At 39.3% G+C, this 18,894-nt stretch overlaps 2 protein-coding genes across 2 annotated transcripts in view; one reads left to right on the forward strand and one right to left on the reverse strand.

Moving 5' to 3' along the window:
- The first annotated feature begins 52 nt into the window (after positions 1 to 52).
- Positions 53 to 11,340, forward strand: slc25a40 (solute carrier family 25 member 40). The gene is made up of 11 exons (XM_061245752.1): positions 53 to 357; positions 775 to 869; positions 954 to 1,013; positions 1,123 to 1,229; positions 5,525 to 5,592; positions 5,692 to 5,816; positions 7,809 to 7,982; positions 8,715 to 8,824; positions 9,017 to 9,098; positions 9,207 to 9,287; positions 9,812 to 11,340. The coding sequence occupies exons 2-11, from the start codon at positions 779 to 781 to the stop codon at positions 9,946 to 9,948; spliced, it is 1,035 nt and encodes a 344-aa protein (XP_061101736.1). The 5' UTR covers positions 53 to 357; positions 775 to 778; the 3' UTR covers positions 9,949 to 11,340.
- Positions 11,341 to 13,846: 2,506 nt separating this feature from the next.
- Positions 13,847 to 18,894, reverse strand: part of rundc3b (RUN domain containing 3b) — a 49,110-nt gene continuing 44,062 nt past the window's right edge. The window contains exons 10-11 of the mRNA XM_061260128.1: positions 18,645 to 18,766; positions 13,847 to 17,695 (exon numbers count right to left, since the gene is read on the reverse strand). Coding sequence (XP_061116112.1) covers positions 17,550 to 17,695; positions 18,645 to 18,766 — 268 coding nt within the window. The 3' untranslated portion in view covers positions 13,847 to 17,549. The remainder of the gene's footprint in view (positions 17,696 to 18,644; positions 18,767 to 18,894) is intronic.

Consider the following 18,894-nt stretch of genomic DNA (forward strand, 5'->3'; position numbering starts at 1 on the left):
TGCTTCTTTTAAAGGGACACTTAATTTATTTTATATTTGACAAGTTGCGTATCTTGATGGTACGACCCATGTGTGTCCTAGAATTGCTGGCAAAACAGTACTCATTAGCCATATGATCGATAGGTCAAAATATGGTTGAATGGATAACTAAGTTATCATAAATCGCTAGCTAGCTAAAGTCATGTCATTTGGGTTTCACCTACGTGTCGGCGATGAACTGATACTCATTTAACGTTAGCTTGCAAAGTAATGTTGACGTTTTCCCGCTAGATGTGCGCTAGCACTAGCTACCTAGGTAAAGGAAAGTTTCTATCCTCACTGTTACTACTTTGTTATTCTGTGCCTCGAAGCCCTTGGGTAAGTTAAAGTTTAAATCTAACAGGTACAAAGCAGGTCATACATCTTAGGTAACTGTTAATGTTACGTCATGTAATAACGAGTTTAATGGTTGGATGTTATCTAGCTATGTTAACTCAAGTAACTTGGATAACGTTAGTTAGTTTAACATCCATTAGCTATATAAAGTGCATCAAGCGATTACCAGTGACAATCTTCTGAAAACCATTAAAAGTATTTATGTGTTTCTTAACTTTCTTAAGCTAATCGTAACATGATGTAAATTATGGTTAGTTCTGTAACGCCGGGCTACATTGACCTCCAGCTGCCATGTTACTAGCAATGTATTATTTGGATAACTAATGCATTTTTGAATGACTAAGTTATGGAAAAACATGAGATTATACAGCCATTGTTTTCTATGGTATTCTCTGATAGCGAGATGAACGCCCGAGCGGCCGACGTGAACGGCATAACGCCGTTCCAACAGATGTTTTCTTCTTGCTCTGGCGCTATCATCACGTCACTTTTTGGTAAGCACAGTAACTTAATATGTGGGGAAAACATTTATCATATCTGGAATTGTAGTTTGTTTACTTGTATCGCTGTATTTCCAGTCACACCATTGGATGTTGTGAAGATAAGACTTCAGGCTCAGAAAAGTCCGTTTTCCAAAGGTATACTATTTATTTGTCATTTATTTATTGAGGGCATACACAATACTGTACTTTCTAAGATGAGTTTTTTTTTATGATCGAAATAATGTCACATTTTATTCTCATTCAGGAAAATGCTTCGTGTATTGCAATGGACTCATGGATCACATCTGTGTCTGTGAAAATGGAAACGCCAAGGCATGGTATAAAGCCCCTGGGCGTTTCACTGGCACTCTGGTAAAGATCGAAATTTACTATACTGATAGGAATAAGTTGAAATATTTTAATAGTCTTGCATGTGTACAGTATTTGATTAGCTTATGAGTTTGGTAGTACTTTTATTATATAATCTGGTTTTGACTAATTGTGGAGTAAGAGCAGAGCGTAACTGCAGTAACGTTGAATTAGCCGTTGGCTAGTGCTGGTAGTTTGTGCTGGTAGTTTGAGCTGGTAGCTTGTCAACATGGTTTGGCCATCTCAAGCTATGTTTTGAAAAGCATATTATTTTATTACCGGACTTAAAATTGTTTGATTGGATTGCAATGCTTGTTTGCTGGAAACGTTCTTTACAGGCATGAAATATTTGTTGTACGTCGCTCTGGATAAGAGCGTCTGCCAAATGCCAATAATGTAATGTAATGTAAAATTATCATTTTATCTTATCCTGTCATGCCCTAGTATTGATCTGTAGGAGCAGACACAAAAGCCATTGGCATATAAGGGCACATTACTAAAACTGATTCAGGTCTATTCATGTATTTTTTGCTGTTCAAAAATGGTAATTTCTGAAAACATCACTAGTTTATATTGCATTTGTCATTACTATTTGGGTGACGCCAATCATCACCATCTGACATGATGCCCTATTAGAGCTTTAAACTTCATAGATCCTGAATCAGTGTGGGCATGTAGAAGAACTGAACTCAGGAGCTTTCCGGTTAATGCCAGGTGCTCTTTGGATAAGGGTATAAAGAAATGCAACTAAGCAAACAAGTCATGTTATAGAAGCTAACAGAAAATTAGTTATCTTAGAAAAATTAGTGGTCTGAGAAACTGAATGATACTTACTTTATAATACTTTCGTTTATTATAATGGCATATCTAGCAAGTAGTAAAAACAAGCCTTCATCAGGGCATTGCCTAAAATCTGGTTGGGGATGTACAGTGGGCTCAAAAGTTATTGTCACCCCTGACAGAAAATGAACAAACAATACTCAAAAAAAATTCTAAATAAAATATATTTATAGACAAACTCAAAATACCAAAATGTAATAAATACTGTGCTATATTAATGTTTCAATGGAACCAACAAAAATCATTTACTGATTTAATTAAAAATCAATTTCCTCCAAATCATTGTTTCACAATTATTGGCACCCTTAAAGATTATTGTAAATAACACCTACCAAAATTAAACCAGGTATTAAATTCCACTTATTTAAGTTTATCTATGTGTTAAGGAACTGTATTGAGTGATTACATCACTTACTGTTTCACTAGGGTATAAAAATGAGGTAACACACATGCAATATCCCTTTGTCATCCAACACCATGAAGAAAACAAAATAATTGGCAGTTCAAAAGAGGCAAATGGTCGTAGACCTTCATGTGGTAATGTGGTAATGGCTACAAGAAAATTCACAAACGATTGAATATACCACTGAGCACTGTCAGAGCAATTATAAAAAAGTTCAAAAGCTATGGAACTGTTGAAAATCTCATGGGTAGAGGACGCAACTGAATCTTGCCCCCCAGGATACTGAGGAGAATGGTGAGAGAAGCAACAAAATCCCCAAGGATCACAGTGAAAGAATTGCAGGCCTTGGTGGCATCTTGGGGTCACCAGGTTTCAAAAAGCACCATCAGACGCCACCTCCATAACCACAGCCTCATTGGAAGGGTTGCCAGAAGAAAGCCTTTTCTGACCACAAGACACAGAAGACAGCGCTTGGAGTTTGCCAAATGTCATTTACATTATGACTGGAACAAGGTTCTCTGGTCAGATGAGACCAAAGTTGAACGTTTTGTTCAGATACAGCATCGGTATGTTTGGCGTAGGAACAGAGATGCATACAAGGAGAAGCACCTCATACCCACAGTGAAATATGGTGGTGGGTCAGTCATGTTTTGGGGCTGTTTTAATTCCAGAGGTCCAGGGGCACTGGTTAGGATGGATGGCATAATGAATTCCAGCAAGTATCTGGCAATTTTGGCTGAAAATCTGGTTCCCTCTGCCAGAAGTCTGGGACTTGGTCATAGGTGGACTTTCCAACAAGACAATGACCCAAAACACACCTCAAGATCCACACAGAAATGGTTCCGTGACAACAAAATCAACGTTCTGCAATGGCCATCTCAGTCACCAGACCTCAATCCAATCGAAAATCTGTGGGCTGAGTTGAAGATGTCAGTTGATAAGCACAAACCCAAGAACGTGAAGGATCTTGAAAGGATATGCAAAGAGGAATGGTCCAAAATCCCTCCAAATGTGTTCCTTAATCTTGTCAAAAATTACAGGAAGAGACTCCATGCTGTTATCCTTGCCAGAGGTGGTTGCACTAAGTACTAGGTGAAGGGTGCCAATTCTGAAACCTTGATTTTGTTGAAATTTATTTTTTATTAAATGATTTTGGTTGTTTCCATTGAAACATTAATAAAGTACAGTATTTGGCACATGTTGGTGTATTACCTTTCTCTATAATTATATTATTCTTTTTTTTTAAGCCTTGTTTGTGCATTGCTGGTGAGGGGTGCCAATAATTCTTGAGCCCACTGTATATATAGACAATTGATAAATTGGCAAATGCAAGTTCTGTTACCATTCATCACTTATCCCATGCCCATTGTCAGTTAAAAACAAGACCAGACGGTCCTGGTTTAGCCAGATCCTGATGTAGCTAAGGGGGAATATGAGTGGCAGAAACGATGGGATGGCCTATGCTTGTCAGCTGGATCCTCTCTCACGTTTTTGGTTACAGACGTACTTCTTTCATCAAAGCATTTCCATGTCAATGGGCCACTTGTATTACTACAGAAGAAGTAGGAACGTTTGTGAAATAAGGACTATTTAGTGATGATTAGGTTTGTCGAGGCATTAATTTTGAGGTGATGAATGGGAATTAATTATTGTATGCTGCTAGTGGGCAGAAGACTGGCCTTTCCTTAGATGTGTCCGTGATGACTACAATGTTTAGCTAAACTCAATTTCAGTGTCTCCCATTGGGTCCAGACATTCCCATTTCAGCTGTCGGTGTGTTTATATAATATATTAGTTCTTAGGAATAGATTAAAATATTGTTAAGCTTTTTTTGCAGTCTCGTGTAATTTGATTAAATCATAACCTGCATCGCCATTATAAGATCCTGATTGTTCAATCAGCTGTCGCATTCAATATAAAATGTACATTATATTTATCTCTACAATACAATTTTTTTCAAGGTAGCTAGGTAGCTATTTTCCTAACCTAGGTTGTAGCCAATTAAGCTAATGTTACCCCATTTCACTGAGAAAGCTATAGATATCCAGGTAACATGGAATCCAAACTAGTGAACTATAGAAGATGAGGATTAGCTAACGTTATATTCAATGATTTCTTATCGCAAATATTTCCACATCTGTTAGCCAAGCTACCTGTGGGCTGCCAGAAAAACTGCCAGTTACATCATCCATTTAGCAGTTTGTGTCTTATTTTTAATCTTTTTCCTTTCTTTTTATAAAAAAGCCTAACTAGGGACGGGAGTTGGAAACGAGCAGTAGCTATATTCTCTGTATGCGGAACATACTACATGAACCTGGTGTAAACTGGCAGTAATGACACGCTATGTCTCTTGGCATTGTCCCTACTCAAATAAACATTAAATAAAAATAAAATAAAATTAATAAACAGAAGCATTGAACACTGACGATTACAAATGAAAAGGCTATGTAATTTTAACTTAGATGCTGATATTTTTTCCTGCAATTCCCGCTGTTATATGAATTGTTTGATTTCTTTTGGCTAGTAAGCATGGGCTTGTAAACCGTCTCAGCATAGCAGTTTGCTCTGCCGTCTTGTTACAGCTTTCCAAATCTTCTGTACCACCTACCTTGTATGTACTACATAAGCCTTCTTGCACATGCTCATTTTAACAATGTCAGTCAGTAAGAGGCAAAGCCAATTCTAAGCTGGTCCCTACTGGGTCTGGCAACAATCCCCATTGATTGCAATAAAAAGATACGGTTCTGGCCTATTCACAACTGTACTTTGGTGTTTACTCCTTGGGTATGCCAATGAAATAAAGGCATCGTATATCTTCCAGAGTGCCATGTCAACATGGAAGCACAATTGATTTTGTGCTAGCTTTTGTAACATCACTTGTTTGCTTAATTACAAAGTTGGCATGTATTTGGAAACAAACTACAGCACAAGTTGAACATACTAAGCACACTACAAATGGCATGAAATAGTTGATTTTATTCAGAGAACCATGTTGTTTGCTTTTAAGTGTTTTGTCCCTTGTTTTGTAAAATTATGGTACTTCCTCCATCTGCAGGATGCCTTCTTTTCTATTGTTAGGAGGGAAGGAATCAAGTCACTGTGGAGTGGACTTCCTCCAACACTGTAAGATTGAAACATGGCCTCATTAATTCACAAGGCATACACGCCATACAAAAATAGATGTACTTTTGTGTGAAATTGTTATGATGCTGTCACTTGTAGAGTCATGGCTGTACCAGCAACTGTCATCTACTTCACCTGCTATGATCAGTTGTGTGCATTACTGAGGACCAGGATGGACAGACACCGTGAGCTGGCTCCGTTGCTAGCAGGCGCTACAGCCAGAGGTGAGCCCAGCTGGTCTCCTCAGTGTAATCAGTTGAACAAATCATTTTGTGTTAACTTTACTTGAAACTGTGAGCGAAAATACTGGGCCAATAAAAAACTGATTCAATTTGAACATTATTTTCTCAAATGAACTCTGTTAAAAATGTCAGATATACCCTCACCAAGCACTTTATTAGGTATTTATTAAACTTGTTTTCTAGACTTCTACTGCTGTAACCTATCCACTTAGAGTTACGATGCATTGTGTGTTCAGAGTTGCTTTTCTGCATACCACTGTTGTAATGTGTGGTTATTTGCGTTACTGTCACCTTCCTGTCAGCTTTGACCAGTGGCCATTCTCCTCTGACGTCTATCATTAAAAAGGTTTTGGTTTTTGCTCTATTCTTTTCAAACTCTAGGGTCTAGTGTGTGTGGAAATCCCAGGAGATCAGCTGAGATACTCAAACCACACTGTCTGCCACAAACAATCATTCCACAGGATCACATTTTTTCCCAATTCTGATAGTTGATGTGAACATTAACTGAAGCTTCTGACCCATATCTACATGACTGTATGCCTTGCACTGCTGCCACACAATTGGCTAATTAGATAATCACATGAATAATTAGGTGTAATAAAGTAAAAATGTTCCTAATAAAGTGCTCGGTGAGTGTATAGTAAAATGCAAAAAGATTATAGCTTTGACTTTAGACTATATTGTTGTTTCTAGGTGGAAATTTGTTTTTCCATTTCACTTTACAATATAAATGCATAAACAATTATTCACATTGGAATACTCAGACACTCAAATAACAAGATCAAATTGGATAAGACTGCCTCAAAGGTCCAGTATTCACTTTATATATAGAGGTACTGAAGGAAAGTACCTTTCACACAGAAATGTTGAGCAAAGTATTATGACCTTTGGATATACTTCTTCCCACAGTGTTGGGAGGCAGCTGTGCGTGCGTGTATACAGTTATATAACACTCTGCTACCTTTACATTTAAATCGGTGTAGAATCTTTCAGAATGCATCATCAGATCTGGATACCACAAACTGAATTATTATTTTAGCTGTAATCCTTGGCAAAGGTAGTGTTTTAAAGTCTTACTGGCATGGTACCTGGATCCACTTACCTCACCGCACACCTCATGGTGCATTTTGGTGAACTGAATTAATCTAGAAAATCTAAAACTCATACTGTACTTCAGCAGCCACCCTGTAGGTTGTCCTTTCATTGTACCATGCAGGTTCTCCCTTTGACATCCTGCAGGTTCTCCCTTTGACATCCTGCAGGTTCTCCCTTCATGACATCAGGACAATCGATCCCTTCCTCACCCAAGAGGCTACACAAAAAAACGCCACTTTTAAACACTGGCTTCATTGGCTTCAGATGTCTGGCTGCCTTCAATTTGCCTCACTCACTCACCCTCATATACCAAGCTGCAAATGGATAGGACCTCTTCCTATCTTCAACTGGTGATAACACCATACACTCCAACCAGACCTTGTACTGCCAGCATCCTCTCTCCAGCTGGGTGCTCCTTCTCTTAAAGCTCCTGGCAGCCACTGCTTGTGGCTCTAGCCTTCCCTGCCCTTGTCCCTCAATGGTGGAATCACCGTTCTCCAATTAATCAGTGAATCACAATTCACTGGCTTTCAGAAAACTTACCTTTTCAGACCACACCTCAAAGATTCTGTTTCCTAACACAAAACTCTAATCTTTCTTCCCCTTTATCTTGTCGGTCTTGAGGCACGCGCCTTGATGGTGGCTCTTACATGATTGTAACTGTACCCAGCTCTAGAGGTCTCGTGGTGTCGTTTACCACACAATATGCACTTTTGTATGTCTCTTTGGCGAAAAGCATCTTCAAAATGACTAAATTGTAAATTATTTATTGGCACGAATGCAATGTTGTTTATAATGATGCGGCACAGATAAGCTGTTGTGGTGGCACCACGATAGGCAACTATCCCCCCCCCCCCCCCCCCCGTGTGCTTTCCACAGTGGGCTCAACCACAGTGATCAGCCCTCTGGAGTTGATCCGGACTAAGATGCAGTCCCAGAAGCTGTCCTACAGGGAGCTGAGAGTCTGCGTCAACACCGCTGTCCAGAGCGAGGGCTGGCTCTCCCTCTGGAGGGGCTGGGGCCCCACACTGCTCCGAGACGTGCCATTCTCAGGTACTGACTGCACTCCCAGCACCATGCTTCAAACTCTAGCTATCTAAACCATGCCTTCCGTCACTTTCCAATGTACCCATACATCATGCCCACAGCTCTTCTCCATGCTAAAAGTTCTCGCACAGCTGCCATTTTCTCTCTCCAGACAGGTCCATAAGTATTTGGACAGTGACACAATTTTAAAGACCTGTCATTCCTACACGGTTCACTCCATATGGATGCAAGTACCCTCATTTTGAAGTGTCGACTACCCCTTTAAAATTGTACCACTGTCCAAATACTTACGGACCTCACTGTACAGTCCTCATGTAGTTACCAGTTCCTCTGTTCATGCTTACATACAGCACATTACAGTAATACATTCATTTAGCAGTCACTCTTATCCAGAGTGACTTACAAATGAAATTAAAATTAATATAAATGTTCACCTGAGTTATGTGAGCAACAGTGCTAGTCCTGGCCAACAACAGTGTAAGTGTAACATCAATAAAGCACTAAATGTTAATTCACTATTGCCAACTTGGACCCATACTGCACTGTGTAAATACGGCATAATAATGTGACTGCTTCACAAGTCACATCCTGTCCTCTCTGCATGCGTTCAGTTCTCATAAAGCTGCTTTTTCCACTTTCGGTGCGTACAGTCCATTCTGCCTAGTGGACATTTACTGGTCCCCGTGTCCAGTTGTGCTCATGACTTATAGATTCACATTGTACTGTATTTATCCACAGCCATGTACTGGTATAACTATGAGCAAGGGAAGCACTGGCTTTGCCAGCACTACCAGACCACGGAGCCCACCTTCACCATCACCTTCCTCTCTGGGGCAGTATCTGGATCGGTAAGCTCACAAGCAACTCAAGTGCACGCTGGGAGAATAATTCATAATAATTTCATTTGTTAACCAAAGACCTTTGTATGAAGTATAAAACCATGTCAACCAGTTGTAAGACTATTTGTTCCTGATTCCAACATTCACTAAGTTACTATGAGTAGGAGTGGTTTTTTAGAGCACGTGTGTCTTTGACCCCAGATTGCCGCTGTCGCCACCCTGCCCTTTGACGTGGTGAAAACAAGGAGACAAATTGAGCTTGGAGAGCTTCAGGCATTGAACGGTGAGTATCGATGTTCATTTGAAGAACAGGACACAGAATTATGTTGAGCTGTAATCTTGTGTGAAGAACAGCGTCCGTGTTCATGCCGATCTTGATCTTGTTCTGCAGTCAGCACACAGGCGTCGTTTTCCACTCTGAATGTCATGAGGAGAATCGTGGCGGAGCACGGTCCATCAGGACTGTTTACAGGTATAGGGCTCACAGTGGGGGCCCCTGCCATCCCAACTCACTCTGGATAACAGCGTTTGCTAAATGCCTAAGATAAAATCAATGTTGTTTTATTGGTCTTGGACCTTTTTGCTTGAATAATATGTAATATTAAAATTAATATTTATTGCTGGGGCTTGTGTATTATAAAATGACTGGCCCGAAATCTGCTTAGCAGAGGCAAATGGGTGAAATGTGGGTGAATATTACCACTAGATGTCATCATAACACTGTGTGGCGAAAATTGAATTGAAAACACCTTCACAACAGACATGTGCCCTATTGCTGTCAACGTTAATTTATCTGAAACTGAAGCTGTTTGCTGCAGACCGTTTGCTTTTGGTGAAATTAGAAGGAGAGGAGATGGGAGCACTCAAACACTGTATTTTAAGTCTGCAGACTCGCAGAGCTAGTATTACTAATAATAATAATAATAATAATAATAATTATTATTATTATTATTATTATTATTTGGTAAAAATGTGGTTATGTCTCATTTCTCCCAGGGTTCCTGCCCAGGTTGATGAAAGTGGCCCCAGCTTGCGCTATCATGATCAGCTCGTATGAGTTTATGAAGGCCTTCTTCCGCAAATACAATCAAGACCGAGCCTGGCCAACAGTCCGGTCCAGCACCGAGCCCTAGGTCTGGTAGTCACAGGTCTCAAAGCACAGGCTCCTGTGGGGGGACCTGGCACACTAAAGTGAATTGGTTCCATTGGTGCCAAAAACCTGAAGGGGTAAGTTGTGTTCTGCCAGCACTTAGCACAGCAACCAAAGGAAGATAAGAGCAGTTTTATACAGACAACCTCAGCCTTGGACAGCAGATGAAGTCTTGCCAGTCTGCTTACATATTTGTGTGTGTGTGTGTGTGTGTGTGTGTGCGTGCATACATACATGTATATATCTGGATGGATGGTAGTATTAAGACTAACAGCATGTGCTGCAGCCCTCCTTCCAGGGGCCTGTAGTGAAATGCATTTGAGCAGTTTTTTTAGCTCCATTTTGTGCCAATCCGGTGCCAGACGTATAGTGGAAAAGGGGTAGTATGAGCACATAATGACTCAAAGTTTAACGCAAGTATTATGGAACTTTGAGGCCGAAGCATTTAAGCATTGCATATTTTAATGTAAATAAGTATCTTTGTTTGGTGTTAAATACGGAATACTATTAGTAGTAATACTATTAGAAAAGTTGATATGTTTCAAAAAGCATGTGACAAAATTATGGAGTCCCACAATGAAAATAATTTATTGTAGTTGGTAGCACCATTGTGTCTCATTAAATAATTAATGTTTTCATCAGATGTTACTCCAGATGGTGAAAAAATATGTTGCGGTTTTTTACTGTGAAACAAAAAAACAAAACAAAAAACAGATTATCCTTTATTGCTGTAAGCACTGTGTTCATTTGTAGTCTTGATAACATTCCCCAGTGGCTGTTCCCATATCTTTATAGTCACTTAATTAGGAATGTTTAGGAGGCCGCTGTGTATTCTTAGGTTCTTAGGTTAGGTTATTTCAGTTTTATATTGTTGACATTTCAAGAATTATGTATTGTCAGAATATCTGAGCTCTATTCAAGTCAAAGTGTTTATGTTAGAGTGTATTTGCATATGTTCTATGTCAGAAGGCTATTCTTAATATATTGAAAATAAAATGCTAGATTTGGTATTGGCGTCTAAGGTCGCATGAAAGTGCATTCGTAATTATATTTGGGGCGATAGTCAAATTGTGAGAAAGCAATGGTAATGGTAAGATCTTACCAAGACTACTTCAACTTGCTCGATCTGCAAGGGTGGGCTGCATATTGTCATCAAGCTTTGATTTTGTGTTTTTTTTTTTGTTTTTTTTGTTTAATAGGTCATTAAACCAAACCAAAGAGTGCTAATGAGACTTCTTGAGAAGGAATTTAAGTAGATACAGTCCTGTAAATACTGTAATATTAGGTTAATTATTTTCTCTAATAATTTAATTAAAAAAAAACAATCTCAGGTTTTGTATGTTTTTTCTGAAATACATGTACTGTGCCAAATGTTTCCATTTGTGTCTTTCATTTTCTTACTGACAATGTTTTGACAACAAATTGTGTTAAACTAGAATCCTAAAAATCTATTTTTTTAAATACTCCCAGTTCATCCCACTGCTTTTTGTGCTGACATGACATATTTCATCACTGGTGATGTATCAATCAAGGACAGTATCAACTGAATAATAATATATCTAAATAAATCTAAAGACTATTTATTAAATCCACTGTATTGGTTTTGTTATTAATTAGAAGTAAATTACTTGGGGCAGAAAGTGTATACAATAAGCTGTCAACACTTTGTCCCAACAAAAAAGGGTAATTGCTAATGTCCAATTCAGCTGAAGACAGATTTGTGCTCATTTGAGTTCATATGAATTAAAGAGGAGATTCTGAGTTTAAATTCAGCTCTGGGCACTGTCATTTAATCATGAACTAAACAATAATGGCTTATGGAGTTTCAGTGGTCACACAGGTGATTATACACTCACTGAGCACTTTATTAATCGCATGAATAAGTAGGTGCACTATCTAATCGGTCAATCGTGTGGCAGCAGTGCAATGCATAAAATCATGCAGATACAGGTCAGGAGCTTTAGTTAATGTTCACTTCAACCATCATAACGGGGGGAAAATGTGATCTCATTGATTTCGCCCATGGCATGATTATTGGTGCCAGATGGGCTGGTTTGAGTATTTCTGTAATTTTTGATCTCCTGGGATTTTCACGCACAAGTTTACTCAGAACATCCAGTGAGCAGCAGTTCAAATAATTGTGGCTGTTTTGAGAGCAAAGGGAGGTCCTACCCAGTATTAGTATAGTACTCTGTGAGTGTTTTATCACCGAGAGCACACCGAGTCAACGACAAAATAAAAATGCATAGAATGCATAGAAATGTCTAATACTTTCATATCACAATAGGTATAAGTGCAGGCACAGTGCTGTAAAAAAAGTATTTGCCCCTTTACTCTATTATTGTATATTTCTCACACTGAATGGTATTGGACAAAATGTAATATTAGACTAAGGGAACCCGAGTGAACACAAAACACATCTTCAAAATGATTTCATTTATACAATTGACCAAACACCAATTTCACCCATGTGAAAAAGTAATTCCCCCCTTAAACCTAATAACTTGTTCCACCTTTAGCAGAAATAGTTGCAACCAAATAGTTGCTTCCTATAATTCTTCTTTGCAGAACTGCAGGCAAATCTTCAAGCACTAACTGCTCATTTCAAGTTCTGCCACCGCATCTCAATTAGGCTGAAGTAAAGACTTTTCCTTGGATCCAGGAAATGCCTCGTCATGAAAGATTTGGAAAGATGTGAATGGGAGGAGGCAAGATATGGAACTTTCCCAAAGTTAAAACCACATTTGGTTTGAATTTATTGATAGGCTTTGCTTTTGAGAAATCAATCAAGAAGAACTGGAAGGAATGTAAAGTCAGTTTGTTTAGGAGATGTATTGGTTTAGGAGAGGATGACCGTAGGATTGCTGAGAGTCTGTTGTGGTACTTTTGATTTGTTGGTCAAGTGCTGTTCACTTCATCGTTGACCCTGCAACATTCAGGTAATTCAGACAAAGAGTCCCTCTTTTGTTTGCAAGCTCAAACAAGCTTTGAAAACTCCTGTTAAAAAAATAAAATTAGTTTTATATACAAGAAATCGTTTTTATTGGGCATTGTGAACAGGATAACAGCCGTCACGGCAATTGCAGTTGAAGGTAAACATATACAAGAAGCAATGGGAGCAATGCTTAATGCTTAAAAACCTGTTGCCCATGGACTTATTATTATTCAAAATTATTCACGAGTATACTAGCAAATCCTTCATAGGAAATTTGGTTCTGCCCTGTGATCCAAGAATTCGGGACTGATGTAAACAGTCAGATCTCTGCTGTTATACAGCTGTGCATTTGGCTGGTGTGTTAACAGGATGAGCCATGCAAACTGATTGAAACCCAGTTTATACAGGGTTCACTACCTTGATCTGAGGAGCTGATAATAAAATGGGTAGGAATTTGACTAAGTGATTCAAACAGGTGGTAAAATGGCAGAATACTTACTTTCCATGGAGAATATGCATCGCCAGACCTAGTACTGTATGCACTGTGTGTACAGAAAATAGATTAAATATATTTGAGACTAGGTCATAAGGATTGTGGCCCTTGCTAGTTTTGGAGGCTAAGTCCATGGAGAATGGCCATATCCCTGTGGTTCTGGAGAAGACAGAAGAGTGGATTAGCTCCATGTTCAGCACACACAGACTGTGTATAAACACAGCTTTCGGCCAAAACTACAGGCAGACACTGCTTATTGCACAGGCACCCATCAAACATGTCTTGTCTCCAGGCAAGGGAACTTAGCAGAATGCACATTTGCCTTCCTGCATTCATGAGATGGGCCACTCTCGCCTGAAGGGAAAAAGCAGGGAAACCAGGTCTCTGGTTCAGCAAGCAGCCTAGATTCGAAGACAAATATAACCGGAAACTAAAATGTCAAAGCACATCGTATGACTGTAATCAAATGAAGACAGTTTATTGTGTGCATATCCATTTTTAAAGAATTGTGGATGACGTTAAAACAAGAAAGATTGTGTTGAAATCCTCCAGCAAAATTGGTGCGACAATACAAAGTGGTTGAAACAAATTTATTCTAAATTAATTACAAGCATTGATTGAAAAAATAAATACACAATATAATAAAATCCCAAAGGAAAACCAACATTTTTTAACTTTCCACTTTCTGTTAAAAAAGGTCACTGATGAATAGTCAAAGATCCTGTTAAATCCATGGCTGGAATCTCAAAAGCTGCACAATTATATGTACTGTGGACACAAACATCATATGCTACAAGGAGTGAGGCCATTTGTCGACTGCAATAAAGCGTACAGGGGTAGGTACTGATTGTTGAACAGGCAAACTAACCCAGTGTTCCCACAGCAAGTAACTCGGTCAATGGGTCGCTCAAGTTTACTATGCTGCCATATAAACTAGGCAGCTAAGCTATACATCAAATATAATACTGGATCTAGGCTGTTAGTCTATGATAGATAGGCTGTCTACACGCATAACAAAACAGCGTTCCCGTCCAATATGGTAGGCTCTGAAATCAGTGGCCTCGTCAATTAGCCTACATGAGGACAAATCATACTTTTTTGCATTTTGATAAAGCTTTCCATACTTAATAGGCTAGAAAAACCTAGCATTTATCTAGGCCATGGGACAGCACATATCAATGTTTTACTCAAACAATAAAATAACAAACGTTTTTTGTAAAGATGTGGTAGAGGAATGGGTGACTTTAAATTTATTATGAACTAATCCTCCATTGCCAATGTGAATACCTTCACTGGCTTGATTTGAAATGAACAAATATTCACAAAATGGTATCATATCGGTAAGAAAAATAGTAAGTGTGCAACTCTGATTGGCTCTTGGCAGACAACACCTGTGAAAAATTAAGCCATGGTGAACTTTTCTCTGGTGACAGAGTAGTTCATCGTGGCAAAATCGCTCAGCTTCATAGAAAATGAATGGGCTTTCAGCAACTGCACCGAGTTAGTCACTGTGTGAACACAAGGGACAATAACAATGGCAAAAAGTCACTGCACAATATACAGAAAGCAGAGAAACCCAACAGGATGGAAAAAAAGGAGCATAACACATACAGGCAAACAACACGAAACCCTGACCCCTTAACAGGCAGCTGTGCAACATTAACAGAGACAAAAGAGAAAAACGTAGGCCCTGACCCCCCAAGCTTTAGACATCCTGTTTTCCGACACTAGCTACATTCATTGTTCACATTATACATATAGCATTATCAGGGATACAAGTACATTCCTGGCTCAATATTTTGGCATTATTTTCAAAATCTATTATTTGTTGATTGTTCAGTTGTCCTTTGCTTTTGCAATAATAGTGCCAAAGATAGGTCCAACATGAAAAGCTGGATACAACAGTACACAGAGCAGTCATTCAAACATCTCGCACAGGGTCAAGATTATTCTTTATCCTTTATTTCTGCATTCAGTTCACATATCCACGGTTGCCGTGAATTGTAGCATGCCATGGTGAGCATGAAGGTATAAACCATGATGACCCATTGCAGAAATTAAATATTCTTTATTTATAATCAAATGTCAAGAGTTTCAAATGTATATGTTAATGAAAGATAACATTTCCCTGGAATAACATTTTGAATTTCCATTAATAACTACATTTCAGTATAATGCTGATTGGGTAACTTTTCAATCTGAAATAATATAATGTAGTTTAAATTGTCTATTTGACTGGGGGGGGAAGTAATGTAAAAAATGCTAATTCGAGCTATGGATAATTCATCTAATTCAAGAATCCGTTATGGCTAGTGACCAGCTGATAATCAATCAAAAAGCCAATCGACATCTATTTGTCTGCATTGCTACATATTGCATCCCCCTGCTTTTGTTTATTTCCTGATTAAGCAATGATCTAGGGAACAACAGCCCAAAGGCTAAAATTCCAGCCAGGTCTCATCGACATACAGTAAGGAGCTTGCTGAAGTGATACAAAACTGATCACAGGCTGCAATCTTGAGGCTGTGAAAGACCAAAATTGACCATCCATGCAGAATGCAAATGTTTACTATTTTAATGACATCAGCAACTGAAACCACACCATCGATTTCCCACAATGCTGCTGAACATACACACTGCATCTGCAAGGGGCTGACTATCTTAGTGGGTTGTGCCAAGATTTTTTAATTAATCTTTCTAATAAAAAAATTACATGAATAATAGACTAAACAATTTTCCTAGGCAACAAGAAATAGCAGAATGGAGGCAAGCAAGTAATGTTTTGTCAAAGACAGCTCTCTAAAATTGGACAGTTGGACAATAGTTATGAATTAAACACTCAGACTCTGATATTGCTGAAAGGAATGAATTACACATTTTTCAACCACTGTAATGAGGTTTCAATTCACTAAAAGTCCAATTTGCATGCACCCATGACAGGCCTATAAAATGGCTGTCAGCATAGGTTTAGGAACTATCAACTCAGCTTGTCAATGTTTTAAAACTGTTTTGAAAATGCATGTGAGACCTGGACCTATTTACAACAAAGCTGGAAAGTGGTTTGTGGTGGTAAACAAAGAAAAGACTGAAAAACTGTTATTCACCCTAACCAAATTACAGCCTTACTGCAGCATTGCACAAAGTTGCAATAACACTTCGTTTCAGAGGGAACCATGCCATATAAACAAAAACATTCAAACAACTAATGCGGAGAGTGGGCTGTCTATCACTGTCGCCATGCCAGGGTGGGAGATGGCAGATTATGAGAGTGAGTCAGAAGGCACAAAGCGAATGGCGTGACTATGTCAGGGCTGTTCACGTGTGAGGGGTGTTGTCAAATGGTAGAGTGTTGCTTCATGCGTCTCATAATGTGCGGAACAAGCTTTTTCGATGGCAAAACATGCTAGAGGTTGAAAGCACATCTTTGCTCCAACCTCTTTGGGGATCAGTAAGTTTCGGTCTCCAATCGCTATGTTAGCAAAGCACCCGTAACGGCACAGAGACTTTCACTGGTAGAGCACAGCTTGGGGGGAAATGTGAAATGAAACAAGCTCCTCTCATGTATAATAAAATTCACATTTGAACAATTTGCTGTTTTTTTTCCCTGCATCAGAACACTTTATATTCCTAAAATTGTGTTTGGGTTATTGTTAGTCATCTGCACTTTCAAGCAGTAATTTCTGTCATTGAATAAACCACCCAAAAATACAATTTACTGCTTTTACAATCAAATTAACGAAAGTCAACAAAAACAAACCGTTTTATGACACCAGCTTTGGTGAACCTTGTTGCTTTGTGCAAAACAAATCTTTGTAGATAAATCCCAGGAATCGATCCCTGTGTTCTCCATTTTCTAAAGCTCAACAGAAGAGAAAGTCCTTCGAACAGACCACAGACATGAAGCGACTGACACGGACACCCCGCATAGCCCAGTTAGGCTTAGCAAGTACATAACAATCAGTTAAAATAACACTGGCCTCGGTTTAAAAAAGAAGAAGAAAAGAACAGAGATAATGTCAAGCCTATACCTGTGTCCCCAGTCTCTCTGCAGCATGACACAGTAGGGGTTGTTTCTGTTTTCTCATTAACACATGGAGTTATGGGATGCCGAACGTGGCCAGGTCAGGCCAGGCCTGGGCCAGTCCCACAGGTGGGTTCAGGAGGGTGTGAAGCCAGGGCTGGTCATCTCTGTGGTGGGGCTCACTAGACATTCACTGGACTTGAGACTGGCCAGGGACTTGTAGCTGGCCACCGACGTCAGAGACCCGCAGAGGCCACGCAAGGAAGGGGTGTCTTCTTTTCCTACGGGGGAAAACACCGGAAGGTTAAACGCCTCACTGGGAAACAGCACTCTTATTTATCTGACCTTTATTTAACCATGCAGATAATGAAGTAGAGTTGATTAGAGTACTTAATTGTCTAATTGTCTGATTAGAGTGTCTTAATTGTCCCAATCGTCACTTTACGGAGTGTCATACACAATTCAGGGCTCCAGACTGTGACTAATTGGTCGCATTTTGCAATCATTTTTCTTGCTGGTGCGAGTAAATTGTTTAACACTGGTGCGACTAAAAGAGTTAACACACTTTTAAAATGATTTACTTAATCCTTGCTTCATAGCCTATTACTATTAATTATAAATGAAATCGCTATGCATGTATCTGTATAATGTGGAATTAGCCTATTTAACAGCCATATTACCAGACAAAGCCAAAGAAACAACGATCAATAAAGATAAATAGGCCAAAAATAAATAAAACCATCAAAACCATACTACATAGTAGTAGCATATAATAATTGAAGTGAGAAGAAATGAGTTGAACACTGCAGGTTTGCACATTGTTTGTTATGTTGTTATGTTATTACTTTCTATTTTGCGAGTCTGATTTGTTTTGAATGGTTCAATCTACTGTATTGACTGTCTACAGTGCAATCTATTTTGATAGTAAAGTGTAAAAATGGCCTACTTCCAATGCACAGGGGTGGTAGCATCTGTCTGTTTTTCAATGCTATGTCTCGGTGTCATCTGTACAGTGACACAATGCAAAGCAAACAGACCACAGGTGCTGTCCTGGCACCCCGACAGACATCTACAGCCAGGGTGATCGGCAGGGTGGGGAGCCGAAGTCTCTGATGGGGGCCAACTGAGTTGGGCTGACATCAACAAAGCTGACTCAGTCCTTTCTGGAAGCCCCCTTACATTACATTTTACAGTGGATTGGGGGGAGGGTTGAGGTAAGTTCTGCTGTACCTTCACTTCGCCAGCGGGGGCGCTCTGGTTTGCCCTCTTGCTCCTGAGACTGGGCAGGGTCCAGGGACATCTGTGACAGGCTGATGTCAGCCGAGAGCTGATCCAGACTGTTGAAGCTCTTCCTGTCATCATAAAAACACAAGAGAAAGAGAGAGAGAGAAAGAAAGAGAGAGGGATGGTTGTGGTTAGAAGGGTTCGAGGTGAATGCAACACAACTGCTTTCACCTAAGATCTGACGCAGAGATGTTGA

The sequence above is a fragment of the Conger conger genome, chromosome 1, assembly GCF_963514075.1.
Source record: "Conger conger chromosome 1, fConCon1.1, whole genome shotgun sequence".
Taxonomy (NCBI): Eukaryota; Metazoa; Chordata; class Actinopteri; order Anguilliformes; family Congridae; genus Conger; species Conger conger.

Excerpts from the sequence above, each read along its gene's own strand:
- slc25a40 (XM_061245752.1), top strand. The coding sequence starts at position 779 with ATGAACGCCCGAGCGGCCGACGTGAACGGCATAACGCCGTTCCAACAG. Across the intron at positions 5,593-5,691 it reads AGTGGACTTCCTCCAACACT|AGTCATGGCTGTACCAGCAA; the intron begins GTAAGATTGAAA and ends TGTCACTTGTAG. Across the intron at positions 8,825-9,016 it reads CTGGGGCAGTATCTGGATCG|ATTGCCGCTGTCGCCACCCT; the intron begins GTAAGCTCACAA and ends CTTTGACCCCAG.